Source organism: Brassica napus, chromosome C7, assembly GCF_020379485.1.
Source record: "Brassica napus cultivar Da-Ae chromosome C7, Da-Ae, whole genome shotgun sequence".
Lineage (NCBI taxonomy): Eukaryota > Viridiplantae > Streptophyta > Magnoliopsida > Brassicales > Brassicaceae > Brassica > Brassica napus.
In genome coordinates, this window is record NC_063450.1 from 6,134,513 (window position 1) to 6,157,265 (window position 22,753).

The 22,753-nt window shown below is 36.6% G+C and overlaps 1 protein-coding gene and 1 non-coding gene across 2 annotated transcripts; both read right to left on the reverse strand.

The window, feature by feature from the left end:
• Nucleotides 1-1,658: 1,658 nt before the first annotated feature.
• On the reverse strand, nucleotides 1,659-1,765 carry LOC125590749. The gene has a single exon (XR_007326753.1). It is a non-coding gene; the product is annotated as a small nucleolar RNA R71 (small nucleolar RNA).
• A 6,435-nt stretch (nucleotides 1,766-8,200) lies between these two features.
• Nucleotides 8,201-10,238, reverse strand: LOC106369139 (zinc finger CCCH domain-containing protein 44-like). Its single transcript, XM_048763929.1, has 6 exons — nucleotides 10,029-10,238; nucleotides 9,681-9,873; nucleotides 9,492-9,580; nucleotides 9,232-9,408; nucleotides 8,930-9,162; nucleotides 8,201-8,630 (listed from the first exon to the last, which is right to left on the reverse strand). The coding sequence occupies exons 1-6, from the start codon at nucleotides 10,236-10,238 to the stop codon at nucleotides 8,201-8,203; spliced, it is 1,332 nt and encodes a 443-aa protein (XP_048619886.1).
• Between the last annotated feature and the right edge of the window lie 12,515 nt (nucleotides 10,239-22,753).

Below are 22,753 nucleotides of genomic sequence, written 5' to 3' on the forward strand. Positions count from 1 at the left end.
GGCGAGACACGAAGAAACGCGTCGGGAGCGACCTCCTGGAGCGACTATGCTAGGTCGCTCCGCGTGTTTTGCTTGGACGATTTTTATGTTATTTCAGGGGCCTTTTGGTAATTTGTTTTGTTGTTTTACATGGCCTAAACCTAAGTTAAGTACCTGGGGGGGAAGCCACCAGAGAAAAAAAACAATATCTTTTCTGGAGAACAACTAGTGAAAACTTCTTTTGATTCAGATTTGATTGCTCTCATCTTGTGTTCTTATTGATTTCTTATCTATTTCTTTACATGATTAATCTGAAATCCATCATGGGTTTAAGAGGAATCATGGAGATTAGTGAGTAATCACTTTTTGAAATCATGGGTTAGGGAGATTAAGGGTGATTAGGTTAGTTCTAGGATGTTTTAGTGTAGATCATTCTTGTTCCTTGCTAGTAGAGTATTCATAATGCATCTTCTGAGTTGGCCACTCAAAAGTTGATCGATAGGCATTTCCCACCCGAAAGGTGTTCGATGAAATGCCTGAGACAACTCTCCTAGACTTTTAGTATACTTTGCCAAAGACATTTGTTGTTAAAGATGCTAAGATAGCTAATAGATTTGTTAGTAATGATTGCTTTCACATTATTCAACCAAAAACTTTTGATGTTTGAGATATGTTAGCAAATGAGCATTCATCTAGACATAGAGCTTGCTTAGAATTGTGTCTAGGCTTAAGGTCGATAGTTTGATTGATCATATGCCATCCTTAGTTCGATACTTGATCACCCAAGGTCTAATCCCTATGCCCATGAGTTCTCTTTTCCCTTAGTCATGAAAGTATCATTCTGTAATTGCTTTCTAGTATTAGTAGTAGTTTAAAACCCATCTAAATCATTGGTTGCACTTAGATTAAGTGAGTACTTGCATTCTCAGTGCTTGAAATCCCTTAGAATTGGTTCGACATTCACTATACTACAACATTTGTTTTAGGAGCCTTGAAAACTCCTAACATCAAATTGGCGCCGTTGCCAAATTTTGAGTAGATTTGAACATTGAGATTTAGTCACTTGCTTGAGACTAAGTCATTTTAATTTTGTTTTGTTACTGATTCTTCTTCTTCACCTACCTTTAACTTTCAGGTGTATGAACTTGAGGAGCAGGGGTCCATCAAACCTAGTTCCAATAGTAGCAGACATCAGAGCTTTAGAGAGGGAGTGTGCTAGAGCTAGAAGAGAAGAAGAACAACAAGCCCACTTGCAGAGATTGGATATTGATATGGCAGATCCACCGCAAGGGGCAGAACACCAACCGCGGGCAGCTCGACCCATTGGTACTTATGACCGGCCAAACATTCATGGTCATAGACTGGGAATCCGAGCACCGGCTGTGGCAGCCAACAACTTTGAGGTCAAGTCAGGACTCCTCAACGTGATCGAGAACAACAAATATCATGGCTTGGCTTTAGAGGACCCATTCGATCACTTGGACAAGTTCGACAGCTACTGTGGGTTGTCGAAAACCAATGGTGTATCCGAAGATGCCTTAAAGCTCAAGCTATTCCCTTTCTCTTTGGGGGATAAGGCACGTCAGTGGGAGAAGTCTCTACCCAGCGACTCTATCACCACTTGGGATGATTGCAAGAGAGCATTCTTGGAGAAGTTCTTCTCTACTTCAAGAACTGCTAAGCTGAGAAATGAGATTTCCAGCTTTCAACAGAAGAACTTGGAAGGCTTCAGTGAAGCCTGGGAGAGATTCAAGGGCTACCAAGCTCAATGCCCACACCATGGTTTCTCTAAGGAGAGCTTGCTGAGCACATTCTACCGTGGTGCTCTTTCTAAGTACATGGCCAGACTGGATACAACTAGCAATGGGTTCTTCTTGGGGAGAACTGAGGAAGATGCAGAGGAGCTGGTTGACAACATGGTAAAGAGTGATGCAATCTACAGTGGAGACCACGACAGAGGCAGTCGAACAGATGATAAGCAGACGAGGAAGGAGTTGAAAGCTCTACAGGATAAGATAGACATCCTCCCTGCTGATAAAGCCACCCAAGAGCAGCTACACTTTGTTGGTAACCCAAGCCAAGAGACACCACCTGTTGTCCATGAGGTTGAGGGTTTGGAAGGTCAGGAAGAACTGTGTTTCATCAACAATAATGGTAGCTGGTACAAAAAAGAGCTCAACTTTCAGTACAACAACTACCAACAGAAATCTTATCCCAACAACCAACAGAGTGGTTATCCGCCTAAAAACAACCAGCAAGGCAGCTATCAGCCACCCCTCGTCTGGTTCCTCTGCTCCTCAAGAGAGCAGCACTGATACCTTATTGAAACAAATCTTGGAGTCTCATACTAGAAGTGAGAAGCATGTTGGTTATGAGTTGAAGAACCTTCATTCCAAGATTGATGGGAGCTACAATGAGCTCAACAACAAGTTCTCACATCTTGCTTCTACAATCAAGAATTTAGAGAATCAGTTTGCTTCCATGAACACTCACCAGACTCGCCAGCAAGGCTCTCTACCTAGAAAATCTGACCAAAACCCCAAGGAGGCCAAAGCTATCACCCTTAGGAGTGGTAAGCAATTACCTCCTACAACCCTCACCAGGGATGCTGAGAAACTAGGTGAGGAGGTGGCCATCAACTTAGATGATGAAGTGGTGATTGTTGATGAGAAAATCAATGATGAAATCTTGGAGAAGATTGTGGAAGCCAAAGGTAAAGGAAAGGTCGGGGAAGAGAAAAAAACAGTGAAAGATGGTGAAGTTCTTGCTCCAGCAGGTGAGAATTCTTTTGTTCCTCCTCCCTATGAACCCAAACTACCATTCCCTGGTAGATTCAAGAGGCAGCTGCTAAAGAAGTACAAGGCTCTGTTTGAGAAGCAAATGAGTGAAGCTCAGGTTGCAATGCCCATCATCGATGCTTTCATGTTGATTCCTCAATACAACAAGTTTCTGAAAGATGTTGTAGCTGCAAAGAAGAAGGAAATGTAAAGCATGATGATTCTTACCCATGAGTGCAGTGCCATCATCCAGAGGCTTGATGTTCCAGAGAAGTTTGAGGATCCAGGATGCTTCACACTACCTTGTGCTCTTGGACCTATGGTATTTGAGAAATGTCTCTGCGATTTGGGAGCTAGTGTCAGCGTGATGCCTTTGTCTGTGGCAAAGAAGCTTGGATTCACTAAGTACAAGAAGTGTAGACTCTCTCTGGTGTTAGCTGATCGTTCAGTGAAGTACCCTGTGGGCATCTTAGAGGACCTCCCTGTGAAGATTGGAAGGTATGAGATACCTACAGATTTTGTGGTGCTTGAGATGGGTGAGGAGGCTCAAGACCCATTGATTCTTGGAAGGCCATTCTTAGCTACAGCAGGAGCAATTGTTAAGGTGAAAGAGGGCACGATTGATCTCCATTTGGGTAAAGGGCATGTTCTCCACTTTGACATCAAGGGGAAAATGAAGAAACCAACTGTGTTCGGGCAAGCCTTCTACATTGAAGAGATGGGCACTCCTGCTGATGAACACCTTGAAGAGTTACCACCTGAGGACGACGAGGAGGGAGCATCTCCCTCTACTCATTCTCCATAGAAGGTAACCCACTACTTTCCCTTGTATATACCATTTCGTTTTTGCATATTAGTTTTCTCTTTTTGGTTATCTATCTCTCCTTGACAACACAGAGACTGTGTCATTTAAGTTTGGGGGAGGTACCAAGTATTTGATCATGTTTGCTTTGATGTTGTTTCATTGATTCATGCATTGCATACCTATTTGCATATAAAAAAAAAATCATTTTAGTTTGCATCATTTGCATTTCTAGGGGAGTCTAGAGCATACAGGTTGCATTCACTTGCATTAGGAGCAATGATTTTAAATGCCTTGTAAATAACACTACTTTGCACCTGAGTAGCTTATGCACCTCTCAAAAAGACTTGTATGCTTCGAACCTTGAAAACTCTTCCTGAAACTTGTTGATTGCTGAAACTCAGTCTTTGAAGCCAACTACAACCTTATTTGAACCGAACGAACTTAATGCATCTTGCTCATGGTCCCTTGTGTACTGAATCATGGATATACACACTTGAGTTGTCACATCCTTTATGCCAATCTTTTTGACAACCTCTAGTGGTAGACCTCTCCCCAAAATCCCTTCCTCCGTTTAAGCCTTCATTGATTGATGAGTGAGGCCTTTTTCGGAAATTCTTACATGCACATAATGTTGAGAGTATCGGGAACGATAATGCTTGATCTTCATTCTTGCTAGATTATGCACATTATTGTCTAGCCATAGGATGGGGGTGAGTGTTGTAAAGTTTGATTTGGGAGTATGAAAAAGTTGAAGGAAAAGAGTGAACTCTTGTGTTTAATTGACTAGTCTTTATGGGATAAGTAGAGAAACTTCTAGCTCAATTTGTGAAAAGTCTTGGCCCCCAAACAAAAAAAAAAGGGGCTAGCAAAGTTGTTTAGAGCTAAGATTTGTTTATAAGTTGAGAAAATCCTTTATAGATTTCAAAGAAAAACAGTTTTATCTGCAAAGCGTTCTTGGGATCTTTTGGTGAGAGATAGGAGTTAGGTTTGACATTGGGAAGTGATTGTGTAACTTGTATGTTTGGGAAAAGGCAGAACAATGGAGATTGATCATTGTATGCATGAGTTGGTCCCTTTCTTAGATATATTATGTGCAATGTCAAGGCTACATGTTTTGAGAGTAAACCACTTTAAAAGATCATGGATTTTGAACCTCTTGACCCACTTGAATAAAAGCCTTCCCTTACTCAACCAAATGATTTGGACCAATTGACCATTTGCAAGAATTCACTTAATGTTTTATGCTTAATGAATGTGAGAGTTGGTTGATTTGAATGTGTGGATGCTTGATGATGAGTATAAGGGCAAAAGGAGTTGAGATAGGCCTAGAGAAGCTAGAGTGTAATAAGAGAGTGTGCTCACGTTGGATTAAATATTGAATTGAGTGCTAGTTGTGTTTCTTTTGGCTATGGGCTCCCACCTTCAAACCTCTTTCCCTATGAGTTTTAGAAAGTACACTTGAGGACAAGTAAAAGAATAAGTTTGGGAGAGTCGACAGAGTTGGAGGAGATTGAAAATCTCAAGAGAAGGTTTCAAAATTTTAAGATCAACTATATCCATAGGGGACAGAATGGAACTGCATATCATTTAGTTAGGACAGCGAGATCATTTCATAGGAACATTTGTTTTGTTGGTTATTTTATTCCGGTCTAGTTATTCAAACCACCGAGTAATAGAATGACATTTTCTCATTAAAAATATATTTTCCAAAGCGCTGCAGCAAGAAGTCTTCCTCCTTTTCTTTTTTTTTCGAAGCGATTCAACAAGAAATATTCCTCCTTATAAATAGGATAATTAATCCCTTTCTTATTAAAGGAGGAACATTTATAGAAATAAACCTTGGCCTCATGTGTTTATTACATGAGTGTCATTTCCTATGTGTCATCATCTCATGCACTCTCACTAACTTAAAAAAAAAAAACCCTTTGTGAACTAGAATAATTACAACCAAATGTCATTGGTCATATACACTATACTATATGATTACAATCCGATTTGAAAAAAAAAGGGGAATTTATGACATGCAGAATACTAACTCTTTTGTAAAAGGCAACAAAATAAGTTCGATATCTATCAAATCGTTTTATGAACATTTTTGTTTACATTAATTATAATGCAACATTTTATGAATAGTTTTTGAACTAATATCAAATTGTATTATAATGCAACGTTTTATGAACCTTTTTGAAACCGAGTCAACATTTTATGAACATTTTTATGCAACATTTTATGAACATTTTTAAACCAATATCAAATTTTTTTATAATGCAACTAAAGAAACGGGAATAATTTTATGAACAATTTTATGCTTATTTTAGTAACACGTATTATAATCGAACGTTTTATGAACATTTTTGTCATCGTTAATTATAATGCAATATTAACTCTTTTGTAAAAGGCAACATTTTGTCAACGTTGAAAAAAAAAATTATACGTTACGGATATCAGATATATTTTGGTTATTTGGTCAAAATAAAAAGGAAACACAATTAAATTTCAATATACTCGATGCAAACTCAATATTCCAAATTATAACCTACGCTTAATTGGTCAAAATATTAAGGAAACACAATAATATTGTTAACGTATAAAAGGAAACAAAATTCAAAGAATCGAAATACTTACCTTAATCGATAGGGGAATATTTCTGATATATTTTTGGCGTGACCATCACGGATCTTATAATACCTATTTCACGAAAACGCATCACGCAATAACAAAATTAGGTAAGTGGTGATCTCTTTGCTATTGCTCATAATAGGATTGCAAACGAAGACTTCTGCAGGCATTATTGACAGCAGTTATTTTGTCTCTATTTTTAATATTCTTTTTTTTATACATTGTTCCTTTTATATTTTATTAGACTATTGCTTATGTTTCATTTAATATTATATTTATAATTTACCCGCATGCAAACAAATATACACTTTAATTTTAATGGCTATCGCATATAAATTTATATTGATATACTAAAATTCCTAGCTATAATCCGTACTTTCTTACATATATTTTTTTACTATGCCTTTAACTTTTATTATGTCTACATATTAAAAGTTATAATACTTTAATAATCTCTTCGCTCCGCGCAGGGCGCGGGTTATCACCTAGTATATATGATAATAAAAGACACCAGCTTAGTTGCAATAAGGAGTGTATCATACTGTGCATCCCCATTCACTATATAATTTTAACTAGAGCTGGACCCGCCCGACCGGACGAGTGCTTTTTTGGTTTACGTAATTTTTTGGTTTACGTAATGTATCTAAATATTTTTTACACCACTATATAATCTATAAAAATTATAATAAAATGGTGACAAAAATACATCACATAATACATATATTGCTGTTACATAATTTCACTAATAGTAAAAGTAAAATGATTTATATAACTGTAAATGAAAATATCACGCGAATATTTGTTTTTATTTAACCGATATCATTTTTATTTAACAGATATCGAGTTGGCTAGTGGTAAAAGAAATGCTAGTAGCCTTTCATTGGTCAGGTTTGATACGCGTTGGAAAGAATTATTTACAACATTTGGGTTTCAGTAAAAAAGAGAAACCACTTTTCATTTTTAGGAATATACTTTTGTTTTCTATAAATAATATAATATTTATTTATTTTTTCATGTATTATGTATTTTTATTATGACATTACGGATAATAATTAAAATATATTTTTAGTTTACTTTTAGTTTATGTGTGTGTTTTTCATAAACTAACATATATATGCGAAAATAATATTTGAGATGTTTTGATAGGTTTTTGGTCATAAATGATAACTATATTTAAATTTCCAACCCGTTATATAAGTAGTCTTAATTTTTAATTTCTCAACCCGATATATAAATATTTGTCATGCATTTTTAGTAAAATATTTATATTATACTTATTAAAATAAGTAATTTGTTAGAATGCGTAATTTCATTTCTTGTATTTATATTATTATCAAATTAATTTTATTTTAACTTATTGACTTTAACATTTTATTATATGTAGGATTTTTATTTTATATGAACCTTTTTTTCTTTTTTTAGAACATTGTTATCTTGTCTAAATGTTTTTCTTTACATACAAAACTTGAAAAATATTCTTTTGAAACTTTTCTTATTACAATTTTCTCATAAGAAAAATCTTAGGTGTTTTAAATTTTTTTAATACTAATACTTAAATGTACATGTTATTACCAAATCTAATATTTCAAATCCTCACTAAAGAAAAATAATTTAAGGTGAAATTCAATTGAACATATGTAATACCATACATAATTTAAAAATAATTTTCTAATAGAATTTTAGTTATATATATTTAAAACAATATCGTCAATAAAATTTATTAGTCAAATTGGTTATTAAGATTTATTATATTAATGTGCATTAAGTGTAATATTTATCATTAATTTGTTGTGGAATAGATTTTGGAAAAAAATTAATTTAGATTTACGTTTATTAATTAATTCAATGGCATTGTATTATAATTAAGTTGTAAGTCTTAGAGTTATTTCTTATTTGTACTTTTGTTTTAATAAAGTAGATATTTCTTGTCAATGGTGATACTCCATTTACTATCTGATAAGCAGCTACTAAGATTGCTGCTAAAGCGAGTTTAAAATTGTATGCATTGCATATTGCTGATTCATATTACTATCGTTGATGGAGTGTTGAGCAATTCTCCAGAACTACGGAAAGTTGAAGTTGGAGAAGATAAACTTTTTTGGAACTCCATAACTTCAACTTCCGCCAAAAGATCTGACATTGACTCGTCACACTCGTCAGGTACAGTTACAATGGGTTTCCAATCCATTGTATCAGAGGCAAAGTTGATTTTGAAGGTTGGACTAAAGAGATCAAGGAAGTCTATTTCTTGATTGTCTGTGAAAGACACCAAACCGGAGTTTGAATCCCGCACGTTGGAAGCACTGCTTGGAGTAGCAGCATTCCAGTTTTTCCAACATGACTGGACTGTAGCCGTGACTTGTTTCTCAGCTGCTCCGGTTAGGCCAACGTCGTTTTTGATAGCAAGCGTTCTTTTCATCTGCCTCTGTTTGACTAACATTCCATCTTTCCTGTAGTTTGTGTTTGAGTTTCCGGGAAATGTAGCCAGTGAAAGTGAAAGCTTATCGGGCTCTGTCCAGGCAAAAGACTTTCGACTTTCGTTTTCTCCACAGCCTCCTTTTCATTAGAAAGTGTGAAATCCATGTGGCTTTTGTTTCTAGAATCCGAGTTCTTTGTGATGACATTGTTACTACTAGAAACAACACTCTGGTCGGTGGACACTGAGTTAGGGCTGAAGTCAAGTACTCTAGTCTCTAATCTAGCAACAGCCACACTCTTGTTTTGGTCCTTAGCTGCCGTCTCTTCCTACCTGGGGACGGAATGATTCTGAGGAGACACTGTTTTATGGAACTGCCCATTTAAAGCGTCGGTCAGTAGTATGGAGCTACTTTGCTGTTCACCCAACCTCCATATTCTCAGCTCAGGCGGGAAGTAACCACTTGCATTCCATTGTCGCAGGTTCATTAAAGAAAATGGTCCATGAATCTTCCCATCAGGATCTCCATATAACCATATCAGATTCAAATCCAAGTCATCAATCGTCTTATTGGACAGAGCAGCACATGTTTCAGACTTTACAACCGCATGGTTTCTAACCTAAATATTGCACACGCTCAGTTGCTGTGATTCTCCTTCTTGATGTTGTTCAGACATATTCAACCTATCATCGACCTGGAAGGACATAGTTTCAGTGACTCCTCCGGCTGAAGTATATCTAACCGGAGACCTTTCTTGATCCAGGAAGTGAGAATCAATAAGCTTTAACATTTCCAAGCGATCCACTCGCTCCTTTCCAAACAATCTCATAAAAGCCTAAGGTCACAAATTATTTCTGAACTCTGAAAAGCGCTTTGCAGATTGTTTCTTCTCACATACTCTAGCACAAGCGTTTGGACATCACACCTTGATAAGACGGAAACGTCACCGTTTTTCATAAACCTCACGAAGTCCAAGAGCTCATCTGTTCCTCACACAGCAGCATTAGACAATGGTGGAAGCAAAGCAGATGCCAATTTACTCACGGAAACAGTTTTCATTTTCCTTACTTTAGCACGACTTACCGCTTTCATAAGCCCGAGGAGAACTGCCATCGTCAAGCCGGCTAGTAATTTTTCTCTTAGAAGTAGAAGATTTCCATGGGTTTCTAGCTTTGGTAAGATCAACTAAGGACAAAGATAACTTTTCTTTAAGAGAAACCCAGTAAATCTTGAAAAGATACTCCCAGCTGCCTTGATCGTCAAAATCAACCTGGACCTGGAAAAAAAATGTACATGTTAAAACACATCACAAAACAAAATTGACGTCAAGAAAAAGGCCTCAGCTTCTAAAATTACCACCAATGCTGACATAATCTTGTTTGTAAGTAAGGGAAAGAAAACAAAAAAATGATGACAAAATCTTCTTGGTACCTTTTCTGTGTTAGCTTCAGCTGCTGCATTCTCAATAAGCGTTATAGTCTTCATGCAGATTCCAAAGAATCCTTTGTTCTCCCGTACAACTACATACTCTGAGTTTCTAACACACTTCTTACAAACAGAATAAGGACAAGTATAGCACATGTAGAAAGAATCCTTCTGACACGCCGTACATATATGCCAACCTGAAACCAAAATCGTCATTAAAGCTCCAAAAACAAACTCAAGATCCAATCTTTGGCAATCTATCAAAATGCACTAAGATTCTACATAGGGATTCTACAAAGTACCATGTTGACATGAAGCAGAATTAAGCTGGCAAACTTGAGAATTAAGCTGACAGACTTGAGAATTAAGCTGCCAGACTTATACGGTTTTATAAAGTTTTTATAAGGCTTTATAAGGTTTATAAGGGTTTATAAGAGTTTTATAAGCTCGATTTTATTGAAGAGAAGATGAAGAGAGAAAAAGATATTTTATTATATTGTGTACTGAGGTCACTTGTCTTTAAATACTTGTACCCAGATCCACAATTAAATTAAGGAAACTATTCTCTCCTTCTCTCTCTTACATCTTGAGATCTACTTTCTCTCTCTCTATGTTCTTCATGTTCTTCATTCTCCATAAATAAATTCTCAATAATTCCCTCATTCTAACATGGTATCAGAGCATTAAGCTCCTGAAACTCACAAAAGCTTCCGCAAATTTCTTTCTTCCTTTCTCAGATTATCTTCAAAATCTGTTGGATACATCCTTTTATCCACTGGTCCAAAGGTCTTTCAAAAGGGAAGAACTTCACCAGAACTCAAGATAGATGAGTACCATATTCTCTGGAACTCAAGAAAGCTTCAACCATATCAGGAAAAGCTTCTTCAAAGTCCAGTTTATCTCAAAATCAGTAGGAACAATCTATTGTCCACTGGTCCATATCTCTCCATGAGGGAGAACTCCAACATGGTGTTGTTTCCAGAGTACAAGAAGGCTAAGGAACAACATAAGAACCACAATATGCCAAGAAGAAGTGACTTGAATCAAGCCAGGAATGTAATCAAAGAGTTTGAGCATCCATCGATTCAAGGTCGAACCATGTATTCATCTGTCATTGGTGGTTCAAATGAAGAAGGAACATGGAGAAGTACTGATAGTGCAGCCAACACTGATGGTCCAGCAACCATGAGTGACCTACATTCCCTTATCCAAGCCTTTATCTCATCCAAGAAGGCTGGTACACACTCTCTTGACCCTAAACCTATCATTATAGATTCAGGAGCAAGCCATCACATGATTAGTGATAAAAACTTGATGAGTGATGTCCAGCCTGCCTCAGGAAATGTTCAAATAGCAAATGGTGATAAGATTAAGATAGAAGGGATAGGGAACCTGAGGTTGTTTGATAGGGAATCTACTGCCTTGTATATGCCTCAGTTTACATCAAACTTGATATCTGTGAGAAAGGCTACTGTTGATCTGAGTTGTCAGGTTGTCTTCAAACCAGATGAGGTTGAATTTCAAGACTTAAAGACAGGCCAAGTGATTGGAAAAGGGCACGTTCACAATGAACTATATCATCTTCAGAAGACAGAGATGTCTAGACCATCCACTTCTCAGTGTTTGGCTAGTACATCCAGCGGAGTTGATAGCACAGTATGACATGTTAGGTTGGGACATCCTCATACAAGAGCCCTAAACTTGATGCTTCCAGGTGTGGTCTTCAAGAATGATGATTATGAAGCTTGCATATTGGGGAAGCATTGTAGAACAGTCTTGTCACAGTCTAGCACCATCTATGAAAGATGTTTTGACCTAGTTCACTCTGATGTATGGACTGCTCCATGTGTGTCCAGAGAGAACCACAAATACTTTGTCACCTTCATTGATGAGAAATCCAAATACACTTGGGTGACACTGATTCCGTCTAAGGACAGGGTGTTGGATGCTTTCAAGAATTTCCAGACCCATATCTGCAACCATTTCAATGCCAAGATGAAAATTCTAAGGTCAGATAATGGTGGAGAGTATACAAGTCATGCATTTAAGCAATATCTTGCTCAACATGGGATTACTCACCAGACAAGCTGTCCTTACACTCCTCAACATAATGGAGTTGCGGAGAGAAAGAACAGACATTTGATGGAGGTAGCAAGATCAATGATGTTCCACACCAATGTTCCAAAAAGATTCTGGAGTGATGTTGTGATGTCTACTACTTATCTGATCAATAGAACTCCAACTAAAGTCCTCAACGACATGTCTCCTTTTGAGGTTCTAAATAAGACCAAACCATCTTTGAACTATTTGCGTGTGTTTGGATGCCTCTGTTTTGTGATGATACCTGGGGAGCTGAGGAACAAGCTTGATGCTAAAAGCTCAAAGGCTATGTTCATTGGTTACTCTCCAACTCAGAAGAGGTATAAGTGCTATGATCCAGAGTCAAGAAGGGTTCTTGTCTCGAGGGATGTGAAGTTTGCAGAATCTAGAGGCTATTATGATGGAAAGAGTTGGGATGAGCTCAAAGATCTTTCTCAATCAGCCTCAGATAGAGAAAATAACCTTAGGGGAGTAATGGAGAGCCTGGGAATCAGTATGCCCTCTTTACCAAGTGTGGAACCTGTCCCTGAAAATTTATCATCTACTGTAGCTGATAGTGTTGAGAGCACTCATCCTAATCATGAGGGGGGCAGTAGAAATGTTGAGCAGTCTACACAAGCTCAACCTGAAGAGAGCTCTGTAGCTCATGATCAAGATGAGATGCCATCAGAATCAGATGTTGAGACTCAAGTAGAGGCGCCAAGTGAAGGAAATGAAGCAGAACCTGAGCAGATACAACTTTTGAGAAGGAGTACAAGGATCAGGAAACCCTCACAGTGGATCAACACAGAAGTTTACTTCAATGCTGAAGCTGTAGCTCACCCAATAAGTGCAGTATGCTCCCTTGCTCAATATCCAGAAGATCATCAAGTCTTCATCAGTGAATTGGATCAGGAATATATTCAAAGAACATATGAAGAAGCTATGCAACACAAGGAGTGGAGAAAATCTGTTGGAGATGAGATGGGAGCCATTATCAAGAATGATACATGGTTTGAGACTGAACTTCCAAAAGGAAAGAAGGCAGTGACAAGCCAGCTTCTCTACACTATCAAGTATGGAGCCAATGGAAAACCAGAAAGAAAGAAGACAAGACTGGTTGCAAGGGGATATACTCAAGTGTATGGTGAAGATTATCTAGACACTTTTGCACCAGTGGCCAAGCTTCACACTATAAGGATTCTCTTATCTCTTGCTGTCAATCTTGAGTGGGATTTATGGCAGATGGATGTGAAGAATGCCTTTCTTCAAGGAGAATTGGAGGATGAAGTCTACATGAGACCACCTCCTGGTCTTGAGAACATGGTGAAGCCAGGAAATGTTCTCAGATTAAAGAAGGCAATTTATGGCTTGAAGCAATCTCCAAAGGCTTGGTACCATAAGTTGAGCACCACCCTCAATGGAAGAGGCTTTGTAAAGTCAGAAGCTGATCACACCCTCTTCACATTAACTAGTAAGCAAGGTATTGTGGTCATCTTAGTCTATGTGGATGACATTATCATCACTGGTAGCAACAAGGAAGGTATTCTCTCAACTAAAACATTTCTTAAAAGTGCCTTTGATATCAAGGATTTGGGAGAGTTGAAGTATTTTCTTGGGATTGAGATCTTCCGCTCTAAAGAGGGGTTATTCTTATCTCAAAGGAAGTATACACTTGATATTTTAAAGGAGGCAGGAAACCTTGGGAGTAAAAAGGCCAAGACTCCATTAGAAGAAGGATACAAGGTGCTGAGAGAGGGGGAGTATGGGTCTACACCATTTGGAGATATCAAGAAGTATAGAAGAATGGTGGGTAAGCTCATCTATCTAACCATCACCAGACCCGATGTGTGTTTTGCTGTGAATCAAGTGAGTCAACACATGGGAGCTCCTAAGGTGCATCATTGGAATATGGTGGAGAGGATCTTAAGGTACCTAAGAGAGGCGCCTGGCCAAGGAGTATGGATGACATGTAACAAGAGTACTGAAGTTGTTGGGTATTGTGATGCTGATTGGGCTGGAGACAGAGTTGATAGGAGATCAGCTACAGGCTATTGCACCTTCATTGGAGGAAACCTGGTCACATGGAAGAGCAAGAAGCAGAAGGTGGTGTCTTGTTCAAGTGCTGAAGCAGAGTATAGAGCAATGAGGAAGCTTACTAGTGAGCTCATTTGGATCAGAAACTTACTAAAGGATTTGGGCATAGAGACAACAACACCAATCACAACACTGTGACAATCAGGCGGCCATACATATAGCATCAAACTCAGTGTTTCATGAGAGGACAAAGCACATTGAAGTTGACTGTCACAAGGTGAGACAAGCTGTGGAGCAGAAGATCATTTTACCCTGCTATACCAAAAGTGAAGATCAGTTAGCTGATATCTTCACCAAGGCAGCAAACACTAAAGTCTGTGAGTTTATCCATCCAAAATTGGGACTCATAGACCTCTCATGTCACTTATATCTCCTTCATGAAGTGTTCTACTCTTTTTCCTTGACTTGGGTTTTCTCCCAAAGGGTTTTACCTAGTTAAGGTTTTAATGAGGGAATACTATATGGCTTCCAAGCTTGACTTGTTCCATATGGTCAAGCTTGAGGGAGAGTGTTGACATGAAGCAGAAGTAAGCTGCCAGACTTGAGAATTAAGCTGCCAGACTTGAGAATTAAGCTGCCAGACTTATAAGGTTTTATAAAGCTTTTATAAGGCTTTATAAGGTTTTATAAGGCTTTATAAGGGTTTTATAAGCTCGATTTTATTGAAGAGAAGAAGAAGAGAGAAGATATTTTATTATATTGTGTACTGAGGTCACTTGTCTTTAAATACTTGTACCCAGATCCACAATTAAATTAAGGAAACTATTCTCTCCTTCTCTCTCTTACATCTTGAGATCCACTTTCTCTCTCTCTATGTTCTTCATGTTCTTCATTCTCCATAAATAAACTCTCAATAATTCTCTCATTCTAACACAAAGCTCTTACACCACAGATTTGGCTGCAATTTTTGTGTTGATCTCTGATTTGACGATGGCAAAGCAAAAACTTTTTTGCCTGAGATATGTGTTTCAATCCACCATGTATGCGGTCTGGAGAGAGCGCAATAAGCGTCGACATGGTGAACAGGGTTTGCCACACCAAGTCTTGATCAAACTCACGGATAAAGCCATTAGGAACAAGCTCAGCTTAGTGCAGTCTAAAGGTGTAAAGTGGTTAGAAGCTATCTTGCAATACTGGATCAGAACTAGATTGTAAATATTCGGTTGGGAAGTTTTGAAGCTATAGAAGTGGTTAAGGAGTAGGAGTATAATCTTTTGTTTCTAACAAAGACACACTTGATGTACAAAAGCTTTTTTGATGAATAATAAATTTAACATTCATTCAAAAAAAAATGCACTAAGCACAAACTAACGTACCACAATTCCATTTTGATCTTGATTTGAAGAAAGTTTCAGTACGCTTAACACAAGCTGGGTGGTACACCTTTGGACACCCTCTGACATACTAAGAAAGTCATCAATTCAATCAGAAACTACAAAAGTTTCTATTTTTGGAACTCTCCAATCTACTACTAACTCACATGCGATCGCAGAGGACGAGACTACCTACATCGAAGAAAACGAAACAAATATCTTCGTCTTCTCTCCTCTTCCTCGGAGAAATCGGAGAAGCTTTCCCCTGTGTTCTCGGTGGACGACCGCAGCTAGGAAGAGTCTTCTTCACGCAATCCGAATCTTCCTCTAGCTTCACCTTCACATCTACCGAATCAAAACCAGGAGCTTCAATAGGCGGAGAAGAATAAGAATCATCGTCAGCGACGACTCTCATGAGTTCGATTTCCGGCATCATCGCCGCACAACAATCAAGAGCCGAGGATCCAAAAATAAGAAGATCGGAGCCCTAACCCTAGTTTTGGAGAATTTAGGAATCGGGGGAGGTGGTGGTGGAGAAGAAGAAGACAGAGTGGGCACATGAAAGAGAAATGGACTTACTTGGAACAAATGTAGAGAGAGAACGTGTCAGATGTGACTAGGCCCTGTCTTTTTTTTTGACTTTTTAGAGAGAGAAAGAAAATTAAAAGTTTTTTTTAATTAGTTTCTTTTATTTTCTTCTAAACGCCGCGCTTATGGTTGTTTCCACGTGGGCTGAGTTGACGGTAGTGGGAGCCACACACATCTTTCCCATGACTTTTCATTTTCATTTTCTTATTTTTTTGCATTGTTTTAGTGCATTGGCTTCGTGTCTTTAGGTAACATGGAAACTTAAAAAGTACTTGCTTTTATTTATTTTTATAGAAAAAGTGGATCAAAGCGAAAATGAAATTGAACTGCTTTTTTTAGGGAAATTGCATTGTATAACCTTCTAGCAAATTATAATTCAATGTCTAACTAAAAACCCTACATCACCTATACAACTTGCCTCTTATACATAATATTATTATATTGCCCTAACATGCAACCGGTGAAACATGCAATAAAAAAATAAATAGATTAATAATAATAATATTGAAAAGTAACTTGTGGCCCCTTGAACATCACACACTAGCTCTCATATGTAATTTATTTTGGTGACTTTGCAGAAGGTGAAAATCTTCTTCCCAGATTTGTTCTTAATTTATTTCTTCTCATAAGAAGGACAACCAATTGTGGTAAAGAAAGGTAGTAGTGAAGGCGTACACGGTGAGCAGACACACCAACACTTTCATTTTTTTTCCTACTTCTCTTAACTCATTGATTTTCACAATCTTGCTTTTCCTTTCATACTCTGTTTTTGTTTTGAATCTTGCAAATGAGATTGATATTATCGGATCAGGGTTAGATCCATGATGCTTTACATATCCAGTGGTTAAAAATAACGATGGCAGATCGTAAAAGTGTCGTCGTGTTGGAAAAGAGAGAGGAAATGAAGATGATCTCTATATGGTGGTGAAGAATAATGATGGTGATTCAAGTGAAGGTGTATCAGCATGTCTAAAATAATTGAAGAAAATGAACTCGTCGTCTATACTATATTCGATTAAAGGAATAGTATAGTATATATTATTTATTGTAGCTTTATGTAAGTGTACCATACTATTTAAGACATATCTCCTATATATTAATTGAGAAACATTACAACTTCTTTTGTAGCCACTTGTCATCACTAGAAAGATTCTTAGAATCCTTAGAGAAATAGGTTGGTTCATATAATTATATAATAAACATTTTATTAAACCAACTAAAAAATCATTATTAATGTTCTTTATTATTTCCTTAAATAAAAGTTACGGAATTACCTAATGTGGCTAAAATATATATGACAATTAATGATTTTGAATAATAAAGATTTGATAAAAATTAATGTATCTTTTATCATATTTGTTAAGATTTGAGAGAAGATTTGTGAGAATGTGTTGTATATTTCTTATTGCTTACACCACTATATATAGTGGTTCATACAAGGTGGAGTCAAAGGGAGAATTGATTACAAAGATACTCTACATAATGACATGGCCAAAATCATAAAGACTAAGGTTGAATGGGTCTTCCATGTGGCTGGATGTAAACCCCCAATGGACTCTAGTCTTGAACTTGTATGGTCTAGGTTATGGACCATCCACTTCATGATTCATAACACTCCCCCTTGGATGCCATAACCATATAGGGTTTGTAACATGCTAATGTTGCCTCATTAAAACCTCTCCCGGAAAACCCAAAACCCAATGTGGTAAAAAGGGAAACCAGAGAAAGGAAAAAGAGTACAACACACATTACTCCCCCTGATTTGGACATCACTGAAGGTCCTTGAGTCTACGCGTGCCAATCTTGTTGCGTGAACTTCCTGAATGTGCAAGAGGGCAATGATTTGGTGAAGAGGTCGGCTGAGTTTTCACTAGACCGGATCTGAAGGACGTTGACCTCTCCAGCTTTCTGCAACTCATGGGTAAAGAAGAACTTGGGGAGAATATGTTTGGTTCGGTCACCTTTGATATACCCGTCTTTGAGTTGATGCATTAAGCTGCATTATCTTCATATATGATGGTCGGACCTGTTGGGTCGCATATGGACACATAATGTGGTCCTATACCTTTTGTTCAAAGATGAACTTCGATCTTATAGCTTATCTTTATGATAGCTTATTCATTCATACCACAACTTGGTTGGTTCATGCTGAGAATTCGACCAACCATAAGTATTACCAAAATTTGGCTAATTTGTGGTGATGGTCTATAACCTTTTCTAAGGTTTAATGAATAACCATTTAACCTATCTTAGGCTGGTTAGTATAAAACACAAGGAATTTAAAATTCCTCTATGGACTGATTTGAATTTTTCTTATAGAACTCTTCACTTGCTTACATGTAGTAATTTAATTCAGTCCATGAACAGCTTTAACAGCTTTAGGAAAATGCTATTCATGAGAACTTCTTTTCTCATCTTTTGATTCTGAGCTCAATACCGTTTGGTAAACCTTTTGGTACCAATAATATTATCATCATCATCCAGTGAGTCATATATAGCATACTACATCTTTTGAATTTCTTCCAGACATCATATGTAGTGAAATATGTAGTAGTATCCACCACATTGGATTATATAGACCTTTCCCGGTCTGTCTCACGATTTATCCTTCTTTCAGGATTTATATATTCACTGGGCATCATATGGCGTTTACATATTCATGGCCAATACAATACGCCTTTTATATATCACTTTAAACCCCACGTTTCTTTCATTATTCATTATGAGTACTCTTGTGTGGGTTTATGATCCTCGATACATATCTTTGTATTCATGTGCTACATACTTGCGCATTTTCTATGAATGTATGTGTCGACACACTTATATATATATATAGTTCCTTTTAGTTCCAGACATGGTATAAATCAATTTGAGATTTCATTATCTAGGACCTTAATAACCTTATAACTTGGCGTCCCAAGCTATATGGTATGGTACCTAGTTGTTCAGCTGGCCAGCCTTATATCTCAATGTCTGGAATGGTTTCCTTTAATAAAACTCGGATTTTATCTCATGCACCTTTCTTTCTTTCCGAGGTTCCTTAGAATTTATGGAACTTTATTTGGAACATTTATTTGGTCTATCTTATATAGACTTTGTAGCAACTTGGTTGTGTCTTTAAGACATCAAAACCGTGTGGTGCTAAGCTGGGATGACATAGTCATTCTTTCTCTCGGGTCAATGTGTCTGGCATTTTATTTTGCTATCATTGTAGCATATGGACGTCTATAAATTATTTTCTAGTCCGAGGATCTTTGCCAAGACATTGATGGTTGATACCAGATGGTAGATACCATTCTTTATCATTCTTTATACCAGCTTATTACTTTTCTCCTTTCATTGTTGGATATTCGGATTCATAAACCTTATGTAATCCTTGTTCCTTGGTCTATAATTAGATCACCCATTTTGGCTAAAGGTTTCTTTTAAACTTATGGAGAAAGTATATTCATAATATATATCCAACATATATTCCCAATCCTCTTTATGAGATTCTAAGATCACATGATCTTAGATGGCACATATATTTGTGGTGGATTCTTTCATAATATCTTAAGATGATATATGTCTGGACTCATGACCCGTATCAGTCTGAGGTGGGAATATCTATGATCACTTATATGGCCTGATATAATTACTATGGCCTGATGCAGGTTCATTCTTTTATAACTCATGGTGTCCCCAAGCATATGGACTTTTAGAATTTGAACCTTATAGGTAATGGTCTTTATATCAAATTCAACCAATATATAATATGGTTGTGGACCATGTTTCACAAATTTTAGTATGGTCATGTATCATGGGATTTGTCCTCACTCCCCCTCATGAACATACTCTAATTCGTGGTGCTTGGGACAATAAATTCCCTTGTGCATAGATATATTGCACACACGTGAGATCTTATGGGATAACATTTGTGCCCTTTTAAATATTTGCATCATAATCCGAATGGCTAAGTATGGTAATGCCATCTAAGTGATAAATTTCGTGGGTTAATCAAACATGATTGCCCTGGCTATTTGCCTAATATCATATTGATCACTAGATCAATAGAGAATGTAGTCTCAACCACATAGGCGATTTTAATTTAGGTACTCTTATTCCCTTTTGTCCATTGTTGGAAACCATTTTCTCAACTTAATTCAATGGACCTTATAGGGTGAATATAATGCCATTTAGGCAAAGCCTTGGTCGAGCTTCTTTTCCTTTCTTTCAAGGAATGTCCAGTTGAGTTCAAGAGTATTTTATAACTGAGCCTGGATGGCAGAGCATGTCGTGCCATTTGTCAAAGGCTTCTTTGAACTCTTTGGAAAAGTGAGTTGGGGTATTAATCCTCAATCATATTTATCTTGGCACAATAAAGGCATATAAATATAGTTTCTTATCAAACAACAGTTTGAATAAGATAATGATCATGAACTCAAAGCAATTCATTTTATTAATGAAGTCGTGTATAAAGCAAAGTATCAAAGCAATTCATGAAACATAAACTCAGGAAACATGAAAATGAGAATGTCAAAAGACAATTATATAATATGGCCTTCACAATGCATGTGTTGCCATATGGCGCTCAACTTCAGCTTCATCAGCTATAGGAGGCATCATCTCATTATTCTTTAGCTCAATGTATCTTTTCTGAAGCTTGTCAAATCTGTTGATGGTATCTTTGATTTTCTGTTTTCTTTGTTCAGAAGCCAAAAGATATGACAAAAGGTCATTATAAGTGGTGAATTTCTTAGCTGTGTGTAACAACAGCACATCCTTTGGATGGAATGTGGAGTAGGTCTTATATAATAAAGAATAATGTGTTATCCTTTCACCACATAGTTCAAGACTATAAGCAATATCCATCAGAGCATAATTATATTTGTCCACGGATTCAAAATCCTTGAATCTGAGGATCTCCCATTCATGGTTGGCCTTTTGCCACGATACCGGTTTGAACCCTTTCCTTAACTATAACCAAAGGTCACAAGGATCCTCAACATGGAGATACAGGTCTCTTAGTTCCTCAGTGAGATGATAACGAATAATCGTTATAGCTCTATGCCTTTCACTGTCAATGATATCATTGTACTCATTGATGCATTGTCCGAGTCCTCTGGATCTCAGGGCAACAAGAGTATTTTTTACCCATTCTAGGTAATTATCTCCAGAAAGATTTAGGGCAGAGTAATCTGAGGGTTCAAATCTCGACATCTGAATATTTAACGAGTAATTCAAGCACTCAGAATTCTATGTAAGCAATAGAATAAATCAATGTATATGATTTCAATAAGGCTTTCCCCCAAATCATATAATCTATTTGCTTAAGCAATCTTAGTATGAGAATGATCAATTGATCATTGCATCTAGTAATCCTTTTAATTATAATTCAAATTGGATTGATTATATATATAGGGTATTAAGGCCCTTTAGAATTTGAATAAGGATCAATCATCATTTTATTAAATGAGATCAAGCAAGATGGATGAAATCAAGCAAATGCATAGATCAAGAAATAGCTGAATGCATGTTCAGAACTAAGCATTGGACTTAAACAATCTATATGTGATTCCTAATGCATGAGGATATTTGGTTTTCAAAGATCATAAAACAAAAACTGATTTCTTCCCCCTTTTACAGGGTAAACCAAGACAAGAAAATTTAATAATTTTCAGGATATGTGTAGAACAAATTCAATTAGATTTTCAATCAATTTGGTTTCAAGGCATGTTTATTATTTCAATTAAAGCAAACATGCTTAGTTTAAACAATAACAAATTTAATCTAATTAGATGCAAGCAATTAGATGCAAGCAATATGAATCAATTAAATTTTAATTTAAATGCACCATGATCAGAATAGTCAATGATATGCAAGCATGCATGATCGGTTTTAACAAAATGACAATCGGATGCATGAAAAAAGGTTGGTTCAAAATAATCCAAGTTTGATCTAATGATTTACTAATCTAATAGATGCTATCAGGTATGCATATAAGATCAGTATACAATTCAATCATCCCAAAATCAGTCTTCAAGGATTGTTTTAGATCAAGATTAATTTAACAAGCAACTATGTGATCAATGTTCAGTATATGATTTAATCATCACAAAATCTGGTTTTAAGGTTGGTATTAGATCAAGATAAATTTATATCATTTGTTCAAACTATAATGAACCGATTTCAAGGCCGGTTAAGATATAGATAAATTTTGACAAACAATAATGTGATCAAATGATATCAAACCAGAATTTATTTCATCTTATGACATATTAATTTAAATCAAGACTATAAGTTATAATATTTAAAATACTACCTAGTCAAAGATATGCATTTATTAAAATCAAATATGCATTTATAAAAATTAAATATGCATTTATAAAATCAGAAAAGTTTTTAAAATTTTATCAGTTACAAAAACAAACATCAATGGTCAAAGATATGCATTGATTAGGATTTATTTCGATTTTATTTGGTTTGACTGATTTTCAAAGAATCTGGCCGAATATGGCTCAGGATGTTTTTGATTGTTTTGAATTTTGGATTTGCTGGTTGAGAAAACCAAGCAAGAAGGATTTAAGGGATTGATATGTATAATGGCCTTCAAGATACATATTTAGATTTAAGGATTTTGATGGTGAGGTTTTTGATGGCCGGCTTATTCATCCT